A 24429-nucleotide genomic window follows, 5' to 3' on the forward strand; every position below is an offset into this window, starting at 1 on the left:
TAGAGGACTTCTAGGAAACACATTTTGAATTTAAACAAACACATTCAACAACTGTTGAAAAGCATTAGGCTCCTTTCACATTATCCGTCTGTCGGACGGATTCCGTTTTTCTCAGCGGGGGATCGAGCCCCCGATCCCCCGATGAGCAGCAGGAGGACAGCTGTGTCTCAGCTCTCAGTTCCCCATGCATCTCTATGGGGGAAATCGGATGGGAACGGACCGTCGGTCCGTTCTCATCCGATCCCATCCAATCCGCTGGACGGATGGAAAATAGGGTTTCCATGCTTCTAGATTTGACGGATCGGATGTCAGCGGACATGTCTCCGCTGCCATCCGATGCCCCATAGGAATGCATGGGGGGGGGGGGGGGGGAGTTCAGATCCGCCAAAAAAAACAGACAGGCGGATCTGAACGGTCCGCCTGTGTGAAAGGGGCCTTAATGTGTAAAGCATTAATAGTCAAATGGTCTAAAGCTGATAAAATCAATCATGTAGAATTCCTTTTTGCTAATTTCTCACCGTGTTCCAAAAAAACAACCATGCACTGTACTGGCAACCAGCAGCCCATTTGTATAAAGTGTGTGTGTATATATATATATATATATATATATATACACACAGTGGGTACGGAAAGTATTCAGACCCCCTTAAATTTTTCACTCTTTGTTATAGTGCAGCCATTTGCTAAAATCATTTAAGTTCATTCTTCTTCCTCATGAATGTACACATAGCACCCCATACTGACAGAAAAACACAGAATAGTTGACATCGTTGCAGATTAAAAAAGAAAAACTGAAATATCACATGGTCCTAAGTATTTAGACCCTTTGCTGTGACACTCATATATTTAACTCAGGTGCTTTCCATTTCTTCTGATCATCCTTGAGATGGTTCTACACCTTCATTTGAGTCCAGCTGTGTTTGATTATACTGATTGGACTTGATTAGGAAAGCCACACACCTGTCTATATAAGACCTTCCAGATCACAATGCATGTCAGAGCAAATGAGAATCATGAGGTCAAAGGAACTGCCTGAAGAGCTCAGAGACAGAATTGTGGCAAGGCACAGATCTGGCCAAGGTTACAAAAAGATTTCTGCTGCACTTAAGGTTCCTAAGAGCACAGTGGCCTCCATAATCCTCAAATGGAAGACGTTTGGGATGACCAGAACCCTTCCTAGAGCTGGCCGTCCGGCCAAACTGAGCTATCGGGGGAGAAGAGCCTTGGTGAGAGAGGTAAAGAAGAACCCAAAGATCACTGTGATGCAGTCAGGAGATGGGAGAAAGTTGTAGAAAGTCAACCATCACTGCAGCCCTCCGCCAGTCGGGGCTTTATGGCAGAGTGGCCCGACGGAAGCCTCTCCTCAGTGTAAGACACATGAAAGCCCGCATGGAGTTTGCTAAAAAACACCTGAAGGACTCAAAGATGGTGAGAAATAAGATTCTCTGGTCTGATGAGACCAAAATAGAACTTTTTGGACTTAATTCTAAGCGGTATGTGTGGAGAAAACCAGGCACTGCTCATCACCTGTCCAATACAGTCCCAACAGTGAAGCATGGTGGCGGCGGCATCATGCTTTGGGGGTGTTTTTCAGCTGCTGGGACAGGACGACTGGTTGCAATCGAGGGAAAGATGAATGCGGCCAAGTACAGGGATATCCTGGACAAAAACCCTCAGCAGAGTAATCTGGACCTCAGACTGGGCCGAAGGTTTACCTTCCAACAAGACAATGACCCTAAGCACACAGCTAAAATAACGAAGAAGTGGCTTCACAACAACTCCGTGACTGTTCTTGAATGGCCCAGCCAGAGCCCTGACTTAAACCCAATTGAGCATCTCTGGAGAGACCCAAAAAAGGTCTGTCCACCAACGTTTACCATCCAACCTGACAGAACTGGAGAGGATCTGCAAGGAGGAATGGCAGAGGATCCCCAAATCCAGGTGTGAAAGACTTGTTGCATCTTTCCCAAAAAGACTCCTGGCTGTATTAGATCAAAAGGGGGTTCTACTAAATACTGAGCAAAGGGTCTGAATACTTAGGACCATGTGATATTTCAGTTTTTCTTTTTTAATAAATCTGCAACAATGTCAACAATTCTGTGTTTTTCTGTCAGTATGGGGTGCTATGTGTACATTCATGAGCAAGAAGAATGAACCTAAATGATTTTAGCAAATGGCTGCAATATAACAAAGAGTGAAAAATCTAAGGGGGTCTGAATACTTTCCGTACCCACTGTATATACACACACATACATACACATATATACACCCACCTATACAGCCATAAAATAATCTTTTATACCATGGCCAACTTTACAACCAACCAACATTTTCCATCACATCTAATGTCAGCCAAACACAAATGGCCCAATCTTTTTATTTGCTTAAGCTATTATGACAGCATGAACCTTCAAGCCCCAAATGTTGTTTTATTTATGTGTGGGAAACAGGTGTACGTCCAGTGAAGAAGGTTATCCACTACCTTTGCATATGTCTAGTGAATTCCAGAGCTGGGATTCTCCTTTAGATAGCTACTGAGCCTGTACCATTCCGCAATGAATATTACAGCTCACATTTGGCAGTACCCACCTTCTTGTTATACTCTCCTTAATATAGTTAATTGAGGAGGTCAAGCTTGTAAATTACATTGTTAGGTGGTTTAATGGTCCTGTGCTGGCCTGCATGTCACCCAGAACATCAATTCTGTTCACCAGGATCTGAGGGGTGTGGCATTTGATTTCTTCTATATTTTATTTACTCGTTTCAAATAGTGGGACTCTTTAGAGCATAAACCCACATTCTGTATACTGCTAACAATTTAGTCATCCCAGCTTCACTATACGGAAGGCACAAGTGAAAATAATGTAAACTCCTTTCCAGGGTCCCAGATCAAGCACCTTCAGATGTAGAGCACCCTGGTCTTACAGCTACTACCAGGTTCTCCACTTATCTATACAATGAAAAATGTATGTAAAGCGTGTGACTAAAAAAAGCCAAGCAAGGGTACAATAGAGCTGCAGAAAGGATTTTAAAAGGGAAAAGTGCAGATGTGCAAAATAAATAAAAAAAACACGTGCATATATATATTATAATATAATGCACACACATATATAGATATACACAAACATACACACGAATGTTTGGCTTACCTATAAAGGGGATGGAGGCTAATGAATCCCCAGGGGAACTGGAACTAGAAGCTTTCTTCTGTTCTATTCTTTTGATGTGAACTTCTCTTCTGGCATCGTTGGGTAACCAGCAGGTAGTGTCAGTTGCAGATTCCGGGTCATTCACAGCAAAGATGTAAGACTGTTGTCTTATAGGCTGTGGGGTCTGATGACCATTTGGGGATTTGTCCCTTAAGACCACTGGATCCACTGAATTAAATTCCATGCTTAAGTCGTGGTCTTTAGCTTTGGAGCTTTGTCCATTTTGAACATCCACGTTATCAGAGGTAGCTGAGCCAGCAGTCACCTGTTTCACAGGCTTTGTGGGAATCGGAGTAGAGGAGGTAATTGGGGATCTGATGATGGAATCAAGATGGGAACTAGGAGAGCCGTCTGCTGGGGACACTGTCTGCATGTTTAATACACTACTTTTACCCACATGGTTTACCACTTTTTGGTCTTTGACAATTCCTTCATCTACCTTTTTACCAGGATAGGGTTTAGGTCCATAGTTAGAGGAGCTTCTCACAGAATTAGATTTAGGAATTGGAAATCGTTCAGACTGGATCGGTCGCGCATGGGGTGATCGAAAAGAAGAACTGTGAAAGTCCCTTGAAACGGGGGTGCTTTTCAGGTCAGTGGCAGCTATTTGCAAGGGATGTGCTGAAGCTAAAACACGGCCACTCACTCGTCTAGCATCTGGGCTATAGGCCACAGGTACCATCTGGAAGTTTGGAGAACGGAGAGACATGTGAAAGGAATGTTGCCTTGATCGTTCATAAATGCCCCGTCTGTCATCTTGTTCAGTAAATCCAGTCCATTTATAATTGTGCTGTCTTTCACCATTATACTCTGGAATATCAGCATTATAGAGGTCTAATCTGCCCCCTTTCCTGGATATAAAATCCCATGACTTTGATTTAGGGCTTCGGGGAAGCATGGCTGGTAATGGTATTGCATCCTGGGAAGCACTTCGAGGCCACTCTTTCACCAGTGCTGGATCCTCTAGCCGTTCCTGGGAAATACTCCGCTGCCTCATCTGCGCAGGGTGTGGAACCCTGTCATGAGAAGTACTTCGACGTCGAACTTGAACAGAAGAGCGGTTTGGCAAAACTTGATTATAGTCCGTTTGGTTTTGAGAGGCTGCTCGAAGGCTGTCCAACCTCTCCTGTATTGTTCGACAGCCATACATGTGCATACGTCTATTGTCAATGTATTCTTTATAGGTTTTGTAATTCCTCCAGTCTATTTGTTGGGGAGAAGCATAGTGATTGGTAGGAGATGGTGATTCACCGTGACCAAGCGCCCTTTGACTATCCATATTGTCAGACTGCCCTCCAAACATTGGAGGTTTCCCAATTACACTGGAACTATCAATTTGTCTGGAGTCGATAGGCATTGAGGAAGCAGCAGCAGAGGGTGGTGCTGTGGGTCTTGGCGTTGTTATAAATGTGCATTTCTCGGTTCTGTGCAAAGGCACAGAACCATTAGATGAGAGGTTTGAAGATGGAAAATCTTCTCCATGCAAACTTCCCCTAGGACTATCCATGGCAGCAGTTTGTCCACCATAGCTTAGAGGTTTGCCAATAAATCCAGCATTGTCCATTTGCCTGACTTCCACTGGCATCGATGGAAGTCCAGCAGAAGGTGGCGTTGCGGTCCTCATGCATGGCTCAGTCCTATGTAAAGGACCAGTACAATTTGTTGTAACTGATGACAGATCTACAACTTTCCCAGAAGGCACAATAACTGTTCTCACAGATTCATTGATGACACATACAGCAGTGTTGGACTTAACCATGTCCGATGGTAATGGAGGCACTTGGATTTCTACATGGTGGTTTTTGTCCGGCTGCACAGGTTGTTGCTTAGACAGTGATGTGGATGCAGGTGGAATCTCAGCCGGTTGTGCCATCACTGAAGATATAGATTTTCTTTGAGGGTAGCATATAGGTGGGGGTTCTGGGATATTATTTGCTTTACCACTAAAGGCTTCGTTTCCTTTTCGGTAAGCATCCTGGGAATACGCCTAGAAAAACAGAGAACAAAGTTAGGAACTTTAGATAAAAACGAACACAAGCATAACAAGAACTAAATGGTCTTCAGTTTTTGGTGAAAACTACAGGTTGGAATCGCTCATTGGCTCTTTAAAGTGGAGCTCCAGGCACCTCCTCCTAAAAAATTAAATGTTAGCAGCTACAAATACTGTAGCTGCGGACTTTGCTGAGGCAAACAAGTGGAGCTTCACCTTTAGGCTTTAATCTCTGTGGCAACAGTGGAAAGATCTCTTCCCTAAATAACTTTGCTACTCCGCAGCCATTAAGAAGGTTGGCCATAAATTATACAATTTTCTTATTCAATTTCCTTTAGATTTACCTTCAGTTATGTAGTACAAGGGGAATACCTGATTGCATACAAAGTGTTTAGATTTACCCAAACGTATAATATGAGGTCAAACCTAAAGGAAAATTATACAAAAATAATGTATAATGTATGGGGGGGGGAGGGTTGTCCTGAGGGGGTGGAAACATGTACAATGGATCAAATACATTCAGCCTGTCCATACATGGTGAGAATCTTGACCGGTTCCTGCTGAGCCAATCGAGATTTGAACTGTATAAATCGGCCTAAGCCAAGCAAGAGGTCTCGGGTCTACTGCTGCATTTCATAAGCTGTCACATGGAAAGTCCAAAAGCGTGGGCAGAAACCCCTTGAAAAAACCATGACAGGTAAAACGGTGCTTAAAATTATAGTGGAGAAATCTTACTACCAGAGATGGGTTTTTGAAGTAGTTGGATACTAAACATGTCGGTAAACACCAAAAAATAAAGGATCAATTTTTCTATAGATTTGGCATTTAAAGGTCTGCTCCCCCACTGTTCTAGAACATGCTGGAAAACACAAATAAACCATAAGGTCTACACATAACACCACAAACGTATGGTTTTAAAATGATTAAGGTTTAACTACATGCAAAGTGCTGTTGTCACCATGTTACAAAGTAATCATAAGTTAAAACAAACCAGTCAAAGGAGCAGGATGTAGTGACGGATCAGTTAAACAGCATTAAACGAGAGCCGCTAAGAGCAGTTAAGGAATTGTCATTGTCATTAATGGGATCCAAACAGATACAAATCATCTTTTGGCTAAGCTTACCTTGAGCCTCAGAGACCGACTACGCTGAAAAAGAGTTAAACTAAATTCTCTCCGCTTTGCCCATTTCCCTTTAGCATTGAAATGCATTTCAGCAATCATGTCAAAATAAGCGCAGCACACGTAGGGATTACAGGAACAGGGGAAATCGCAGTTGCTGGAATGCAAGACTGGCTCACAGAAGCATAGTAAGACAGGTTTAAAGGTTCCAGTTGTGAGCAATTAAGAACGGACTGACTGCAGTGGCTGTCAATGCAGTAAAGACAAAAATCTACTGGCTTGCCGGAGGTTTTTATATAGTACAGGTGTGGTATCATATTACAGCAGTTCCTGGTCTGCTTGTTACATGCTTACTGCAAGGAGCGACCAGCCTGCCTTTTTTTTTTTTTTTTTTTTTTTTTACTCCCATTTGCATTCAGAAGGTTATAAAGCTCAATGTTTGCAGTCATAAACACAGCAGATACTACTAAAGGCAGGGGCGAGGTTTTTAGCCTCCTGCAACATACACAGACAACACAGGGTTACCAAGCACGATTAGAATATTACAATAAAAAAAAAAAAAAAGCAAAATTAAATTATTCAATCTGTACGAGGTAGTGCATGCACATCTACACTTAAACAAGACAGGGATTCAAGAGACAGGCGTAACTAAAACCGGTTCCAGTGTTAACGAGCTAGGGTGTCAGACATAAGACATATTACATCAAAATGAAAACATTCCATAGAGAGACAAGGCTCGTGTGTGTGTCTTACCAGAGCTGTGACATCCTTTGGAAACTGCAGCTGGGCAGGAAATAAAGCATAGTAAGAAAGGAAAAAAAAAAAAAAATGAAAAGCAGCTTATTGATGTAAAGACTGAATTATGTTGTCATATTGATGCCGGCTACAGAGCTAAAAATACATGTACACTGATTTCTGTGGAAGGTACCAAAAGAAGCAGAAGGGCGGTGGAGCAGATTATGCATTGCTATATCCTCCTATGGCTGCTCGGTCTCGCACACATATGCTCATTGCGAGGATTGCTCTCTGCTGCTAGAGGACGAAGAAAAAAAATAAAAAAACACCTCTCTGGCAGTGCATCCCTCCTGCAACATGTAGGTAGCCCCACCGCTTCTTACAGATCCTTCCTTCCACTACAGCAATTAAAGCCCTCGTTCCCAGGAGCTTTCAGGAGCATGCAGCTTGTGGATGACGACAGTGATACTCTATTATGCATCCCGAATAGTGAGGCTTCTCATACAGACGTGGCTATAGGCTCAGCTCTCAGCTGACTGCAAGCTGCCCCTTTTCCACATTCCAGCTAAAATTAGAAAGATGCTCTGGAGGAAATTGCTTCCCTATACCCAGATCCCGGAAAAATGCCTGTCCCAGACATTATTAATCCAATCTGTGAATGCGGCAGCTGGAAATCAGAGATGGCTGCAGTAGCACTACACATCCCAGCATGGCACAAATGTGAAAATTGTTTGGCAATTTTGGCTGGCCAGTTACCGTGCAATATTTACACATTGCCCATTTCAAGCTTGGGGCAGCTGCACTTTGAAAAAGGTGGGGTCAGATTCTTAGAACTCACAATCCTTTTGGAATCTTCAAAATATTTGCTGCGAAATGTATTTGGTACGTGAACGTTAAATAGGAAGTGTTCTAAAGATTTGGGAGGATGCCCAAAAGATCCACCAGAAGGATGGCATAATATAAACCAATCTTTGGTTGCTTCTTTATACTCAGGAAAATGGCTCATGCCATTTCAATGCTTGAGTGGCAAATGTAAACAGTTACTCAAGATATTTAACACTGTGGTTGCAATTGGTGATTGCTATGAAGGCTGTGGAAGGAACGGATGAGTGCGACGAAGGCTGTGGAAGGAATGAATGACTGCTACGAAGGCTGTGGAAGGAATGAATGACTGCTACGAAGGCTGTGGAAGCAATGAATGACTGCCATAAAGCCTGTGGCAGCAAAGGAACGATTGCCACAAAGACTGTTGCAGCAAAGGAACGATTGCCACAGACTGAGGCAGGAAAGGATGATTGCCCTAAGACTGTGGCAGGCATGGACAGCGGTCATGAAGACTGTGGCAGGAACAGGTGCTTGCCAGGAAGGGCTGTGGCAGGATTGGGCGCTTGCCAGGAAGGCTGTGGCAGGAACAGACGACTGCCACGAAGGCTGTGGCAGGAACGGACGACTGCCACGAAGGCTGTGGCAGGAACGGACGACTGCCACGAAGGCTGTGGCAGGAACGGACGACTGCCACAAAGGCTGTGGCAGGAACGGACGACTGCCACAAAGCCCGTGGCAGGCATGGACGATTGCCACAAAGCCCGTGGCAGGCATGGACGATTGCCACAAAGCCCGTGGCAGGCATGGACGATTGCCACAAAGCCCGTGGCAGGCATGGACGATTGCCACAAAGGCTGTGGCAGGAATGGATGATGATTGCCACGAAGGCTGTGGTAGGAATGGATGATGATTGCCACGAAGGTTGTGGCAGGAATGGATGATGATTGCCACGAAGGCTGTGGCAGGAATGGAAATAGATTGCCATGAAAACTGTGGCAGGAATGGATGTAGATTGCCATGAAAACTGTGGCAGGAAAGGAGGATTGCAATGAAGGCTGTGGCAGGAATGGATGATTGTCATGAAGTTTGTGGCAGGAATGGATGATGATTGCCATGAAAACTGTGGCAGGAATGGATGATTGCAATGAAGGCTGTGGCAGGCATTGGTGATTGCTAGAACGACAGTGGCAGACATTGGTGAATGCTATGAAGACAGTGGCAGGCATTGATGATTGCTATGAAGACAGTGGCAGGCATTGATGATTGCTATGAAGACAGTGGCAGACATTGATGATTGCTATGAAGACAGTGGCAGGCATTGGTGATTGCTATGAAGACAGTGGCAGACATTGATGATTGCTATGAAGACAGTGGCAGGCATTGGTGATTGCTATGAAGACAGTGGCAGGCATTGATGATTGCTATGAAGACAGCGGCAGGCATTGGTGATTGCTATGAAGACAGTGGCAGACATTGATGATTGCTATGAAGACAGTGGCAGGCATTGGTGATTGCTATGAAGACAGTGGCAGGCATTGATGATTGCTATGAAGACAGCGGCAGGCATTGGTGATTGCTATGAAGACAGTGGCAGACATTGATGATTGCTATGAAGACAGTGGCAGGCATTGGTGATTGCTATGAAGACAGTGGCAGGCATTGGTAATTGGTGAGCCCATGGTTGATGTCGATTTTGCAAAGTGAAATATCTTGGCATGAAGCAGAGATGCATAACATACAAACATTTTCAAATTATTATTAAGTGAGAACCAGCACAGTCTATATGCTTGGCACTGCTTAATATTTTAATCAGTGGTGAATCCCTGGTTTGCGATTGCGCATTCCTAAATTGATGCTTGACACTGTCAGAAATAATATATCCACACCTCCATAACCTCCTGTTGCTTCATTAGGGCTTTCACTTGGGGGCAAAGCTTTTTTTCCCCCCTACTTGCAGACTTCTTGTTACATACTTGAGGGCATACACCAGTTTCACATTTTGCCACAAACTGCCGAGAGCTAAAACCTAACTCCAGCGTTTTTTATGCCCCACTGGGCTGCAATACTCACCTTTTATAAGGAGCTGTCCCTGACATTAAATCTTCTGCCACAAGAGGTCCTCTGTCTTCTAGGTTGATGGTGGGGTGCACCAATGAAGGGGTGAGCTGGGCTTTAGAGCCCTGATCGGAAAGCCCCCTTAGACTTGGCTCCTGGATTTTGTGAAGATTTGTCCAGTCCTGCAGCCAATCCAAAAATCCAAGAAATCAATGTGCCTAGGCTGTTCATATAGTTGTTAGCAGGTGTATATTTCCATTGGCTACCCACTATTATCTGTTGCTTCCTGAATTCATGAACAATCTGACCTATCTTCGCATCATTTGTGGATAAAAGGCAAAATAAGCAATACTTGTGTCTCAGAGTCTGTAAATTATGGAGTTCATTCTATTGCCAGATCACACCCATACAGGGCACAGAGGCCATGTCCATGTAATCACAGAGTGGTAGGATTAAATGGCCTGTAATCTCAGTCATTTCTGTATAGGGAAACTCTTCAATGTTACTAATGAAGATGTGCAGCAGCAAAAGAAGCCTTTTGAATATCCGCGCATTCTTGCTTTATATGTTAGGATTTTATCTATTTTCTTATTAAATCTGAACTCTAGACAGATCTAAAAGACACAAATAAATGTGAAACTGAATATCCTTATTCTTCAAAATACAAAAAAAAGTTAAAAAACAGAAAAACCAAAACAAGAAAAATTGAAAAATTCACACACATTCAATACTGGCCCTGTAGTTCATTATTCATAAAATTATTTCTAATGTGTTTTCTGCCTCCTTGAATGTCCTCTGTGAGCTATTGAATCTATCCTTTACTTTCTCATTCTGTTTGTTTGGGATGAGCAGTGGTTGTGGGGATGGGGTTGGGGGGCTGGAGATAAAAGAGGCAGTTGGAGCCATACTTTTACCCCCCCCCCCCCAATCTGTAAAGGCAGCCATACAGGTGTATACATTGTTAAATATAGGCAAAACTTGGCTATAGTTACACTGTTACAGTCTGTGGCAAAAATGATCCGAGCAGAATGCAACTCATTCAAGGGAATAGGCGCTGGGTTCTTGTTTTTTAGGGGTTCAAATGGGTAGTAAGGAGGTAAGCATAAGGAGGATGCACACCAGCCTAGTGCATTACCGTAGGTCTCTATTAAAAATATAAAATTAATACCAATACAGTAATCCCCCGCTCCATCGCGGTTCAGTTTTTGCGGTCCCGGTAATTCGCGTTTTTTTTTTGTAATGTTATTTTACTATATAAATCATTAAAAATGAAATATTTTTGTGTTTTCCATAGCTCTTGCTATGTCTCTTATTATCTTTTATGTGTTTAAATGAGTTTCTATTGTTTTAAAAGTGTGTCTAAAGACCTTAAAATGCTTCTACACGTGCAGTGACAGTAAAATAAACATGCCTACAATGCATTTTAATAGGGTTTTTCTATTTCGCGGAATTTCACTTTTCGCGGCTGGGTCCGGAACGTAACCCCCGCAATGGAGGGGGGTTTACTGTATACTCAAAAACACAAAAGGAAATACAGATAAGTGCATGTATCAAGTCCTCATCGCATCTCCAGACGTATGTCCGCCAGGGCGCAGCTAGGTAGTGAGAAATTTATGCTTGTCAAATGCACTCTGAAAATAAAATCGGTAGCGGATTGCTTTTCAGTGGTCAATTCTACTTTAAACAAGACCTTTGTGTCACAACCAAGAAACCAGCAATTAAAAAAAAAAAAAAAAAGTACAATAAAAAAAAAAGTATTATGTTCACTTCTCATTCTGCCTTCAGGAATAATGGTACTGAAAATGCCAACAGCATACAGGAGTGACATAGGGCTGTTGAGAGGACCCACCAAGCATTCTGACTAAATAAATGGGAGAAGGCTAGGGATCGGATAATTCCAATAGTGTTGGATTCAGAAGATTTTCCAAGTGGTTATTTTACTACGGTGGCATTGGGAGGTACGGTCAGTGGAAGAGTTGGGTATTTATATAGTCTAATGTGGTTTAATGGAGAAATGTAAGGTAATAGACTTGGGGGATAAAATACTTATTAGGGGGAGAACCTCTGAGGGAATCAAGGATGGAGAAATATCTGGGGGTACTAGCAGAAGATAGACTAAGCAATAGCATGCCGTGTCAAGCTGCAGCTACCAAAGTCGGCAGAATATTAACATGCATAAAAAAGGGATATACTCCAGGGATAAAACTATAACCCTGCCACTTTATAAAACTCCATCCAGTTCTGGTCACCAGCCCTCAGAACGGATGTGCTAAAGCTGGAGAGAGTCCAGAGAAGGGCAACAAAATAAATACGGGGATTGAAGGACCTCAATTACGAGGAACGACTACAAGCACTAAATTTATTCTCGCTGGAGAAGAGACGCTCAAAAGGGGATATGATCACGATTTACAAATCCCTCAATGGTGATCCTAGCATAGGAAAAAACTATTCAGTCTCAGGGAGTGTAAGCGGACACGTGGCTACACAATGAGATTGGAGGAGAAGCGGTTTAACCGAAAGCTGCACAGGGAGTTTTCCACTGTCAGGGTGATAAGGATGTGGAACGTTCTTCCGCAATTGTTGGTGTCAGTGAGGAGTATTGATATTTTTAGGAGACTCTTGGATGTGCATCTTAGTGAACACAATATATAGGGATATGGGAAATGATTATCGACACTGACAAAACGTACATCTACATAGGTTGAACTGGATGGACTATTGTCTTTATTCAACCTTACCTACTATGTAACTAGGTATCCTTTGCAGAGGGCTTTAAAGTAAAGTAAACCTATTGTAAAAAAATACGGTAAATAAAAATGCATGAGCTGCCAGTGCTGACCACCTTTGAAATTGCTAGTTTACCATTGAGTCATATCAATCCACTAACTTCTATACTTTCTGAATCATTGCCATGGAACAGGTACATAGATTGGTATAGTGGCTCAAAGTAATTAATTCATAGGATCTGCATGACAGCCAGGCAACTGGTAATTTTCAGAAAGGAGAGCACTTGCCGCCTTCATGCTTCTCTGATGACAGATTTCCTTTGTTACTTTGCCCAGTAAGATGAGGTTAATTAAGTACAGGAGAGGCAGATGGAAGTGGGAAGACCCAGACGTCTTTTTTAACAGTGTATATCTCTGCGCCGCCTCATACGCTGTGTGAATGACTCCACATTGCAGGGTTACAGTAACCATGAAGAATCAGTTATTTCAGCTTAATGCATACTCACACAAACATCAAGCATGGCAGTTGTAGGATCATAATGAGAATATTGTCTATGAAGCCGCTTGTTCTATCACATGAGGATTACTTATTCAAATTCTACACTCTGGAAGTGGTTTAGAACCTAGGGCCTTTAAGTGAAACCTGCGAGGATAACAACGAAGGAGATGCCATTGCCGAATTGGTTTTGGAGCTGCTGGCTCCAAACCAGTCAACCTAATCCTCGCTTCACTAAATAATAAATCACAAGCCCCAAACAAGATTGCAGGTCAGTTCAAAATCTTAAAACTTTGCTGGCTGCATGCTTGTTCCATGTTGGTCGCTCACTAGGGAGTGAAATTAGAACCAGAGCCTGTACTACAAAAAAAAAAAGTTTGCTCTAAAACTGAACTTACATAGAGAAGAGAGAAGCAGGGACAGACATACACAACTGCAGAACCATGAATTACTATATACTGACCCAGAGGAGGAAACTTCTAGCATGTAAGCCGATGGTCACCAAACTGCAGCCCTTTGCTTGCCTTTATCCGTCCCTTGGGGCACTTTTCCTCTTACTGATGCAAGAGACTATTCTTCCCACTAATATAACAAAGGGGCATAATTCCTGCAACTGACAACGTGGAACTATTTCTTCCACAGGACACCAACAATGGGCACTATTCCATCCACTAATACTAATGATGGTTCACTATTCATCCCACTGATACCAATGATGGGTCCCTTTTCCTCCAACTGATACTGACAACGGGGTGCTATTCCTCCTCCTGATGCATCGTTTACTCCCACTGACGCTAGGACAATTTCTACTCCCACTGGCCACAGTACAGCCCCCCTAAAAACTGAAGGACAGTAAATTGGCCCTTTTTTTTGAAAGTTTGGAGACTCCTGGTGTAAGTAATGTATTGGTACCAGGAGGGCCCTTCTTTGCTAACTGATTGGGTAACTCTGAGGAGTGGCTCTAGCAATGGGAAGGGAAAAAAAACTCCTGTCAGGGACTTAGTTACACAGATTTCCCCTCACTTCCCATCCTAAAATCAACCTTTCATCATATAGGAAGTGAAGGAAACTCTTTAACAGCAACACAGAAATAAAATATTTTAGGAAGGCAAAGGCTAAAACTGCTGCCAGTTTTCCATTATTGTCTATTTTCATGTTGCAGATTTTCCCTGCTGCTTCTTGTCTTGATAAAATGTTGTCCCCAAAACAGGAAGTGAGGGAAAAACTCTGATGGAGCCCCGAATAGAAGTAAAATCTAACTTCAGCTCACCATATATGGTTAAATACACAATAAAATGTCTGCCTCTAAACTACAGGGGACAGGTTCCCCTTTGACAGCACTAAAAAGAAACCATTCACACCAATTATGAATATATTTCAGCTATTTTTTCTAGGTTCACCCCTCAGGCTATTTAAATAAAGTGTTTAAACAGCCGTTTCTTAAATATATTCAGTCCCACAACCGTGTAAATCAGCAAATTGATATTCTGTGCATTTTATTGGCAGAAAATAAAAAAATATATTTCTACGATACATCACCAGCCAGTTCTGCAGAACATCAGCAATACATCCAATCGCATCACATGACCATCCAGAGATGTTTACAATCTATCACCCCTACCACACTCAGGTGTATATTCGGTGGAAATCTGCAAGTATGTTTTTGGACGCCGGCAGCATTGGGATTAATGCGGATTAGTTCTTATTGTGGAGTTTTTGCCACAGAAAAGAAGAAAAAAAAAAAAACTACAAATACTTTCTAAACCTCTCATCTATCTCTGTTAAGCAAACCCCAACACCTTTAAAATGAGTCTTTAGTCCTTGCAGATACCAGACAGGAGGTTGAAGAATGCCAATAACTATGAAGGCATTTGGCAGCTTGGAATGGATAAATTCAGGAGGGTGGTGAAGATTTTATCAAATAAGCTTAAAGTGGTTGTTGTAACCCCTCAGATTATTAAATGTGAACAAAGCACATCCTTCTATAGTGTGTACCTGTCTTAGTCCAGAGCACTGTCTGCTGCTTCGTTCCTCTGCTATCATCATGAATCACTTCTGACAAGCTTTCCTGACCGCAAAAGAAAAAAATGACAGGGGAGCGACCTTCAGCTGATGGCCAGACTCAGCTCTGTTCCTGTGTGTTGGGTGAAGGGGGCAAGTCCATTCCCTACAATCAGCTTACTGAGCTCTGCAGTGTAATTTCAGCTCTCCGCCCCCTATATTCTTAACTCTAAGGCAAGTTTTATAAATTCAGGACTTGTATGTACAGATGTAGAGAAGAGAAAATGCAGATAAACAGGTACAACTTATGTAGGAGGATTTGTTTCATCTCTGTGTGTCACCTGAGGCCAGTCACTTCACTGGGTATACGCAAAGATTTACAACCACTTTAAAGCTAAACTCTAGACTGATATAAAAGACTCAGAAATAATGAAGCTCTGTAAACATTAATACATTAGATAAATATTTTTACATACAAGCCATATAGGTACCTGATTTTGACCTGCAGCAGCCTTGCGCAGATCCTAAAATGTGAAATGAAGCAGCACAAGGAGCCAATCTGTTTATGTGCTGACAAAGAGCATGCCAATAGGAGGATAAAGCAGAGTGACAGGAGAATGAGCACAGTGATCAGCTCATCTTTCAGAATCGAGTAATAGGCTGAAGTTTTTCCACGACTGCATGGGCTCAAATAAAGTGGGATGAAGCATGCTAAACATCAGACTGAGGATATCTTTGTCAAAAAAAAAAACAAAGTAGTGTGGTAATAGTTTTGGATTAAGGTAAATATTGTTGAAAAATTGGATTTTTGACTTACCTTAAAACCCATTTCTCTTATGTTCATTGACAGACACAGCTCGTGTCATGCTTGACCATTGGGCTATGCTGCCCCCTACAGGAGTAGGACACTAGGCAGAAAAAAAAACTTCTGGTTACAGCCATGCGCAGTCCCAGGGGGTATACTCCCTCTCTGCTATAGTCACTCAGTTTTGCTACAAGCAGTGTCAGAATTATAACTCCACAGAGGGGTGGGTGCTGTGTCCGTCGATGAACATCAGGGAAACTGATTTCACGGTATGTCAAAAATCCCATTTTCTCTTGTTCATTGATGGACACAGCTGTCATTTTTGACCTTTGTGACATCTTAAAGCAGTGTCAAACATGAGGGGTGGGAAACAGCAAATAATTCCCAAGGCTAAACAGTAGCCAACCCGGTGACAGGGGCTCAAGCAAAACAACTGGAGCCCACCTGAAAAAAAACAATACACCCTCAAAGAGGATCAGGTCCTCTAAACAGCAGCCTGCAATACCTTGTGGCCAAAGGAAGCATCTGCAGATGCCAACACATCCACTTTGTAAAGGTGTACACCGACAACCAGATGGTCGTCTTGAAAACCTGCGTCACTGACTCTTGAGGACGGAAAGCCCAGGAGGCACTAAGCGCCCTAGTAGAGTGCGCCTTGACAGGGAAAGGAGGAACCTGACCCCTGATGGAATAGGCCTGAACCACAGTCTGTCAGATCTATCTGGAAATGGTCACAGAGGAAGCGGACAACCCTTTGTGAGGTCCATCCGTGAGCACAAATAGAGAGTCTGACTTCCCGAAAGACTATCTGCCAGGTAAACCAGAATCGCCCGGACCACATCCAAGGGAAAACATCCTTCGGATGTTTTGGCCTGGGAAACGGAGAAGGCAACAAAATGTATTCAAATGAAAGTCAGAGACCACCTTAGGAAGGAATGACAGACAGGGGCGAAGCCCCACCTTATACTTGTGAATCACCAAATAAGGTGAGCGACAGGATAACTCTGCCAGTTCCGACGCCCTGCACGCAGAAGTGATGGCCACCAAAAAGGCCACCTTCTGAGACAGCATAAGCAGAGGAATCTCCCAAATAATTTAAAAGGGAGGCTTCTGTAGAACTGAAAGCATCCAATTAGGATCCCAAGAAGGCAATGGAGCCCGTACTGGAGGAACCAAATGTTGGGATACCCTAAAGAAAGGTAAGCACTAGGGTGTGTGTGGCCAAAGGTCATTGGAAAAAGACCGCCATGGCCAAGACCTGGCCCTTAATGGTACTCAAGGCCAAATTCTGTTCAACTCCCCGTTGAAGCTATCGAGAAGGAGCAAAGATAAACCCCAAGACACTCACCACAAAATGTACGTCTTCCATGTACGATAGTAGATCTTCCTAGAGGTATATTTCCTAACTCTTCACAACGCAGGATTCACCGACTCAGACAAACCTCTATCCTTTAGCACCTGGTGTTCAACAGCCAAGCTGTCAAAGCCTGCGACTGTAAAGCAGGATGGAAGATTGGTCCTTGGGACAGCAGATCCTCCCTGAGAGGAAGCTTCCAAGGAACGCCGGCGACCAGCTGCACTAGATCGGCATACCAGGCCCAGCAAGGCCAGTCCGGTGCCACTATAGTGGTGATCAAAAGTTTGGGCAACCCAGGTAAAAACTGAATTTTTGTAAAATCTTACCTGTAAAATTCCTTTCTCCGAGTCCTCCGACAGTCGCCGCCTCTTCATATTCGTCACTAATGGGGTTATTGACCTTTGCTCCGTAGGAGTAGCTAGGCAACAGAATATATTAATATCAAAGCTTTTAGCATATCCCACACCCAGGGGGTGGTCCCCTCAGTCAATACCTCCCTGCTTCCTGCATTTCCAACTCAGTTTCAGTAGCATAGCAGTAGAGTACATAAACAAACCCCAAAAGAGGGGCGGGGCGGCGACTGTCGGAGGACTCAGAGAAAGGAATTTTACAGGTAAGATTTTACAAAAATTCAGTTTTCTCTTACGTCCTCCGACAGTCGCCGCCTCTTCATATTCGTCACTAATGGGGACGTCCCATAGCAGTGTAGACATGAGGGGTGGGAAAAAAATGGATTTTTGTAAAATCTTACCGTAAAATCCTTTTCTCTTAGCTCATCGACAGACGTAGTCCTCGGTGATACACCACCTTCGGGTTATGTTACCTCCGCAGGAGCAGGACTAGACAGGAAATTAAAAAGCTCTGGCCACACCCTAGGGGCAGTCCCAGAGGGTATATCCTCTCTCTCTCTGCCTCAGCAAATCAGTTATGTGAAAAAGCAGTGCTTAGAGAATTTAACCCAACCCAACTCCAAAACAGAGGGGCGGGGACTACGTCTGTCGATGAGCTAAGAGAAAAGGATTTTACGGTAAGATTTTACAAAAATCCATTTTTCTCTAGCGCTCATCGACAGACGTAGTCCTCGGTGATACACCACCTTCGGGACGTCCCAGAGCAGTATCACAACTGAGGGGTGGGAAAATGGAAATCAAATCCCAATCTAGAAGGCCCAACCGGTGCCAACTAGAAGTTTACAATGCTCATCCTTAATGATGAGACTCAACCAAAAAAAGAGAAAACAATTTTTTTTTTTTTTTTTTTCAAACAGAAAAAAACCCTCGAGGTAGACCACCGGTCTCCTCAAATTGCGGCCTGCAAAACCTTGCGGCCAAATGAGGCATCCGCCGATGCCGTCACATCAATTTTATAGAATTTTGTAAAGGTATGTACCGACGACCAGGTGGCCGCCTTACATACCTGGACCACTGACGCCTGATGGCGAAAGGCCCAGGAAGTACTGAGCGCTCGAGTGGAGTGCGCCCTAACAGGGAACGGAGGACTCTGACCCTTAATAGAATAAGCCTGTACCACCGTTTGTCTAATCCATTTGGCAATGGTCGCGGCAGATGCAGGCAAACCCTTTCTGGGGCCATCCGTGATCACAAAAAGTGAATCCGTCTTACGGAATGATTCCGTAGCTTTCAGGTATACCCTGATTGCCCGAACCACATCTAAGGAATGCAACGCATGTTCCCGATGATGCTTGGGCTGAGGACACAAGGAAGGTAGTACAATATCTTCATTCAGATGAAAATCTGAAACCACCTTGGGAAGAAAAGATGGCTTAGGATGAAGTACTACCTTATCCCTATGAATCACTAGGTATGGTGACTGGCATGATAATGCAGCCAGTTCTGACACCCTGCGAGCAGAAGTAATAGCCACCAAGAAGGCCACCTTCTGGGATAAAGTAAGCAAGGGAATCTCCCCGATGTTTTCAAAGGGAGGTTTCTGTAGAACCGACAAAACCAAATTAAGATCCCAGGGCGGTAAGGGCGCGCGGACTGGAGGAGCCAGGTGCCGCACCCCCTGGATGAAATTCCGCACCAAGGATTTGGTAGCTAAAGGCTTCTGAAAGAAGATTGCTAATGCTGAAACTTGACCCTTGATGGTGCTCAAGGCTAGCTTCTGCTCAACCCCTTGTTGCAAAAAGGCCAATATTCGAGTCACCGAATAGGTACGTGGAGGAAATCCTAAAGATTCGCACCACGCAATATAAGTCTTCCATGTGTGATAATAGACTTTGCTGGAAGTCGCTTTCCTTGCTTTAATAAGGGTAGGAATGACTGAAGTAGACAAACCTCTGTCCTTCAGTACTTGGGTCTCAATGGCCAGGCCATTAAAACCAGCGACTGTAAAGCACGAAGGTAAATTGGTCCTTGAGACCACAGACACTCCCTGAGACGAAGTTCCCACGGAACGTCTGCGACTAACATGTCCAAGTCGGCCAGGCCGGCTTGAGGAGGCCAGCCTAAAATTTCTAGGACCACTGGCGCTGATTGGATCTGAACCAGGCGTCCCTAGAGCTATCTGGCCCCGACCATCCGAGAAAGTCTGGTCGTTTTCTGTTCCCACACATTTATCAGATACCTGATAGTTATCAGGAAAGGTGATCTTTTCTGGTTGAACCTCAGGGACCGAAGTCACCCGACTAGAGGCTACTTGGCCTATCTGGTCAACCAGATCCGATTCCTGTGAGGTATCGGGACTAATCTTAGGAAAAGGTAAAGGAAAAGATCTTTTCAGGGAACGGTAACTACCGCTTCCTGTGGTACTTAAATGTTGGAAGGGAAGAATCGCACCGGTAGTAGTGGTTGATGCTCGATCTAATGTCCTGAATACCGGTGAAAACGTCCCCCCACCCTGAAACCGGGTGGGGGCGCACCTTCAGGCTGTGTACTCCTTTGCTTCGGGTTTGGCTGGGTTGGTCGCTTGTTGCGAGGTCCCTTAGCTTTTGCAGCCTGTGGCAAAAAAGTGCTCTTGCCCCCAGTGGCATCCTTAATGATTTCATCTAGGTTGGCTCCAAATAGACGATTCCCCTGAAAGGGGAGATTGGTCAAGGTCTTTTTGGAACCTAGGTCAGCTGACCAGCATTTTAACCACAGCACACGTCTGAGGATCACTGCTAACTTAGATGCATGCCCTAATAGGGGAGTAGTGTCCAAGGCTGCGTCACAGATAAACCGTAGCCCTTGTATGATCTGTTCCATCAAATCAGATGTCTCCTGGGGAATATCTTTTCCCCTAAGATCTTGGCGTACCATTTTCGCCCATTCCGTAAGTGTCTGGGAAACTAGACCAATAACGATTACTGGTCTAAATGCTGACCCTATCAGAGAAAAGATAGTGCGGGACTCTGCTTCTATCTTTCGATCCACCGGATCCTTAAAGGACGAAGTGTCCTCCACTGGAATAACCGTGGCTTTATTCAGCCTGGAAATAGGCGGATCCACGACTGGTGGTACCGTCCATTTCTTAATGATGGATTCCTCAAACGGATAGCGTCTAGCAATACGCTTGGAAATAGTAAAGGTACGTTTAGAATGCTCCCATTCTCCTTTAATCTGATTACCAAAACATTTAGGTACAGGAAAAGCCTTCGCCGTCTTGATGGGCTTATTAGTCCCAAAAGGCCTCTCTGTTTCAGTTGCCTCTGCCGGTAAAGCCTCAAGTTTTAAGGTTTCTTGCACTGCCACAACTAGTGCGTCCACCAATGCTTCTTCCTGAATTATAGCAAGAGAAGAAGCGTCCTCCTCACTGTCTGAGGGGGCTTTACCTGGGATAACAGCCCTTGCAGAGGAACCTGCAACTGCCGTGACCATCTCTGAATCTGAGTCAGAGGTGTCAGATGGTATAGGGGTAGGCGGGGGTCGCTTCCTTGACCCCCGTCCCTGACAGGCCGCCTCCACCCGAGCCACCATAGACTCCAAAATTGCTGTAAATGACTCTATACTCTGTGCACCGGCGGGTCCCGAGGCCCCCTCGAGGGAAACAGGTGGGGGAATATGTGTGGCAGGGTCCATAATAACTCCAGTTACTTCCTGGATAATATAATTCAAAAGTAAAGAAAAAAACTTTTTTTTTTTTTTTTTCTGACCCCCAGCGCCACAAAAAAGCCCCTTAGTGTTACCTGCTTAGGGATCCCTATCGATCGAGAGAGAGAGAGAGATAGACCCCCAGGCTCACCACTTGATGCTCAGAGTTAAACTGCAACAGCTTACAGCGCTGTCTTGACAAACAGGAAGTCTTTTGGCTGGCTGCCCAGGAAGAAAGGAGGCGGCTCCGCCCCTCTGCACGCCTTCCGGCGCCTCCCCCAAGCTCCACGAGGTGTAGGATCACCTCAAACATGGCCGCCCCCATGCTGGAGACACGAGGCTACGCCAAAATGGCGGCTCGTGCGATCCAGCAAAAAAAATGGCGGCGGCCTAAACTGAATAGCGGTGTGCTGCAGGGCACACAACACTCTCTCTGCATGGGGATATGGCGTGGTTGGCGGTACCGGCCCTGGCGGACCGCGTGGCCGTTCGGGAGGCCTGCTAATAGCTGGAGATCTGATTTGGAAGGCAGTCTACATGTCCGTGGCTTCTGACTGGTAGGTAGCTAATACTTAACCCATAAGATTCCCAGAATGCCACAGATTACATCTTTAAAACATGTATACAATAGATTGTTAGCTCCCAAGCCAAGCCTCCTGGCTTTTGCACACATAAATCACACTCAAAGTAGGAGGATTTGTGACATGTTATAGGATAGAAAGGACTCTTTCTTACCATACAGAGAGGGGCCCGCGTTCACCACAAAACCCGTCAGGGAAAAAGGGGGAACATACTACTCACCATACCGGAACCAGGCGGGCACCAACTCCTGACAGTACCCCTCTCCACCGGGGCGGGAGGGCTGTCGACCGATACGGACGCCGTGACTCATGGTCTTTGGCGTTTCGGCGAGACGTTTAACTCGCGTGGACATTCCTTTAATGGGACTTTGTCGCGGCCGACCCAGCGCGGAGCTATGGCCTGCACGCGCTCGTAGGCTGAACTGGGGTGACCACCGGATCTCAACATCCAGCCCGTCGCCCAGTTCAGCTTTCTTGCTTGAAGATCTCACAGGAACACTGGAGAAAAAAGCTGTCTAAAAAAATCCTTTAAGAAAAAATTCTTGCCAGGACCTAAGATCCCAGCAAGGTGTCTAGGTCCTTACTCCTAACTAGACAGAAAATAACTGATTTGCTGAGGCAGAGAGAGAGAGGATATACCCTCTGGGACTGCCCCTAGGGTGTGGCCAGAGCTTTTTAATTTCCTGTCTAGTCCTGCTCCTGCGGAGGTAACATAACCCGAAGGTGGTGTATCACCGAGGACTACGTCTGTCGATGAGCGCTAGAGAAAAGCAGCCGCGCCTAAAGCAACGCAGTACCCACATCAGAGAAAGGAACCTTACCAAAGTAAGAGAACCAACTGGGCAACAGGAAAACGTGCTCAACAGGAGCAACAACCCAGGAAAGAACAAGAAACCTAGGGGTAAAAACACCCCAACCGCCAAGGGCCCAAACAAGGGACCCTAAGGCACCGCCGCACTAAGAACTTTACGGCCAAAAGAAGCATCTGCTGATGCCTTAACATCCACTTTGTAAAATTTTGAGAAGGTGTGAACGGACGACCAAGTCGCCGCCTTACACACCTGGCCCACAGAAGCCTGATGACGATAGGCCCAAGACGCACTCAGAGACCTGGTAGAGTGCGCCTTCACAGGAAAAAGGAGGAACCTTCCCCTTCAAAGCATAGGCTTGCTCAATCGTCTGTCTGATCCATTTGGCGATGGTCGCAGCCGACCCCGCCATGCCCTTCCGAGGTCCCTCAGGAAGGACAAAGCGTATCCGACTTGCGAAAGGAATTAGTCGATGACAGGTAAACCCTGATCGCCCTAACCACATCCAAGGAATGCAAAGCCACCTCCTTCGGATGCTTAGGCTTCGCGCAAAGCGAAGGCAGAACGATATCCTCATTGAGGTGAAATTCCGAGATCCTCTTCGGAAGAAAAGACGGGTTAGGTCGCAAGACCACCTTATCCAAGTGAATCACCAAATACGGAGATTTGCAGGACAAGGCCGCCAGCTCCGACACCCTGCGAGCCGAAGTGATCGCCACCAAGAAGGCAACCTTCTTGGACAACAGAGACAACGAGATCTCCCTGATCTTTTCAAAAGGAGCGTGTTGCAACACGGACAGAACAAGGTTCAAATCCCATGGAGGCAAAGGCTCCCTCCTAGGAGGGACCAAATGTCGCACCCCTTGAACAAAGGTGCTAACCAAAGAGTTAGACGTCACAGGGCGTTGAAAGAACGGCCAGCGCAGAAATCCGACCCTTAATCGTGGCCAATGCCAAACGCTGGTCCACGCCCGTTTGAAGGAAAGCCAACACTGTCGATACCGAGTACGAGCGAGGGGAATACCCCCTGGACTCACACCAGGCAAAGTAAGCCTTCCAAGTACGGTAGTAAATCTTCCCCGAAGAGGCCTTCCTAGCCTTGATCAACGTGGGAATGACCTCAGGGGAAAGACCCCTATCCTGCAGGACCTGGCTTTTAACAGCCAGGCTGTTAAAGCCAGCGACTGTAAAGCAGGATGGAATATCGGTCCTTGAGACAGGAGATCTTCTCGAAGTGGCAGACGCCACGGAGCGTCGACCGCCAGATTCACGAGGTCTGCGTACCAAGACCGGCGAGGCCAGTCCGGTGCCACCAGAATCACCGTGTGCGGTTCCGAGGCCAACCTGCGAAGGAGCCTGGACAGCAGTTGAATCGGTGGAAAGGCATACATCAGGCGATACTGATGCCAGGGCGCCACTAACGCGTCTGAGGCGTCTGCCCGAGGATCGCGCGTCCTTGCCACGAACCTTTCCACCTTGTTGTTTAGACGAGACGCGAACAGGTCCACATCTGGGGACCCCCACTTCACGCACAACAGATGGAAGACATCCGGGTGAAGGGACCACTCTCCCTGGTCCAGGGTCTGGCGGCTCAGATAATCCGCCTGCCAGTTCTCCACCCCCGGAATGTGAACTGCAGATATCGCCGGGACGTGCGTCTCGGCCCAAGACAGAATGTCGGCTAC

General features: G+C 45.2%; 1 protein-coding gene across 3 annotated transcripts in view; it reads right to left on the minus strand.

Annotated features, from left to right (window-relative positions):
- Positions 1–24429, minus strand: part of ARHGAP21 (Rho GTPase activating protein 21) — a 342461-nt gene that overhangs the window by 77983 nt on the left and 240049 nt on the right. For 2 of the 3 annotated variants that reach the window (XM_082258120.1, XM_082258119.1), the window contains exons 7-8: positions 7074–7103; positions 3150–5196 (exon numbers count right to left, since the gene is read on the minus strand). In XM_082258120.1, coding sequence (XP_082114246.1) covers positions 3150–5196; positions 7074–7103 — 2077 coding nt within the window. The remainder of the gene's footprint in view (positions 1–3149; positions 5197–7073; positions 7104–24429) is intronic. The other variant, XM_082258121.1, reaches the window with a different exon arrangement.

This window comes from Pelophylax lessonae (genome assembly GCF_965119305.1).
Source record: "Pelophylax lessonae genome assembly, chromosome: 5".
Taxonomy (NCBI): domain Eukaryota; kingdom Metazoa; phylum Chordata; class Amphibia; order Anura; family Ranidae; genus Pelophylax; species Pelophylax lessonae.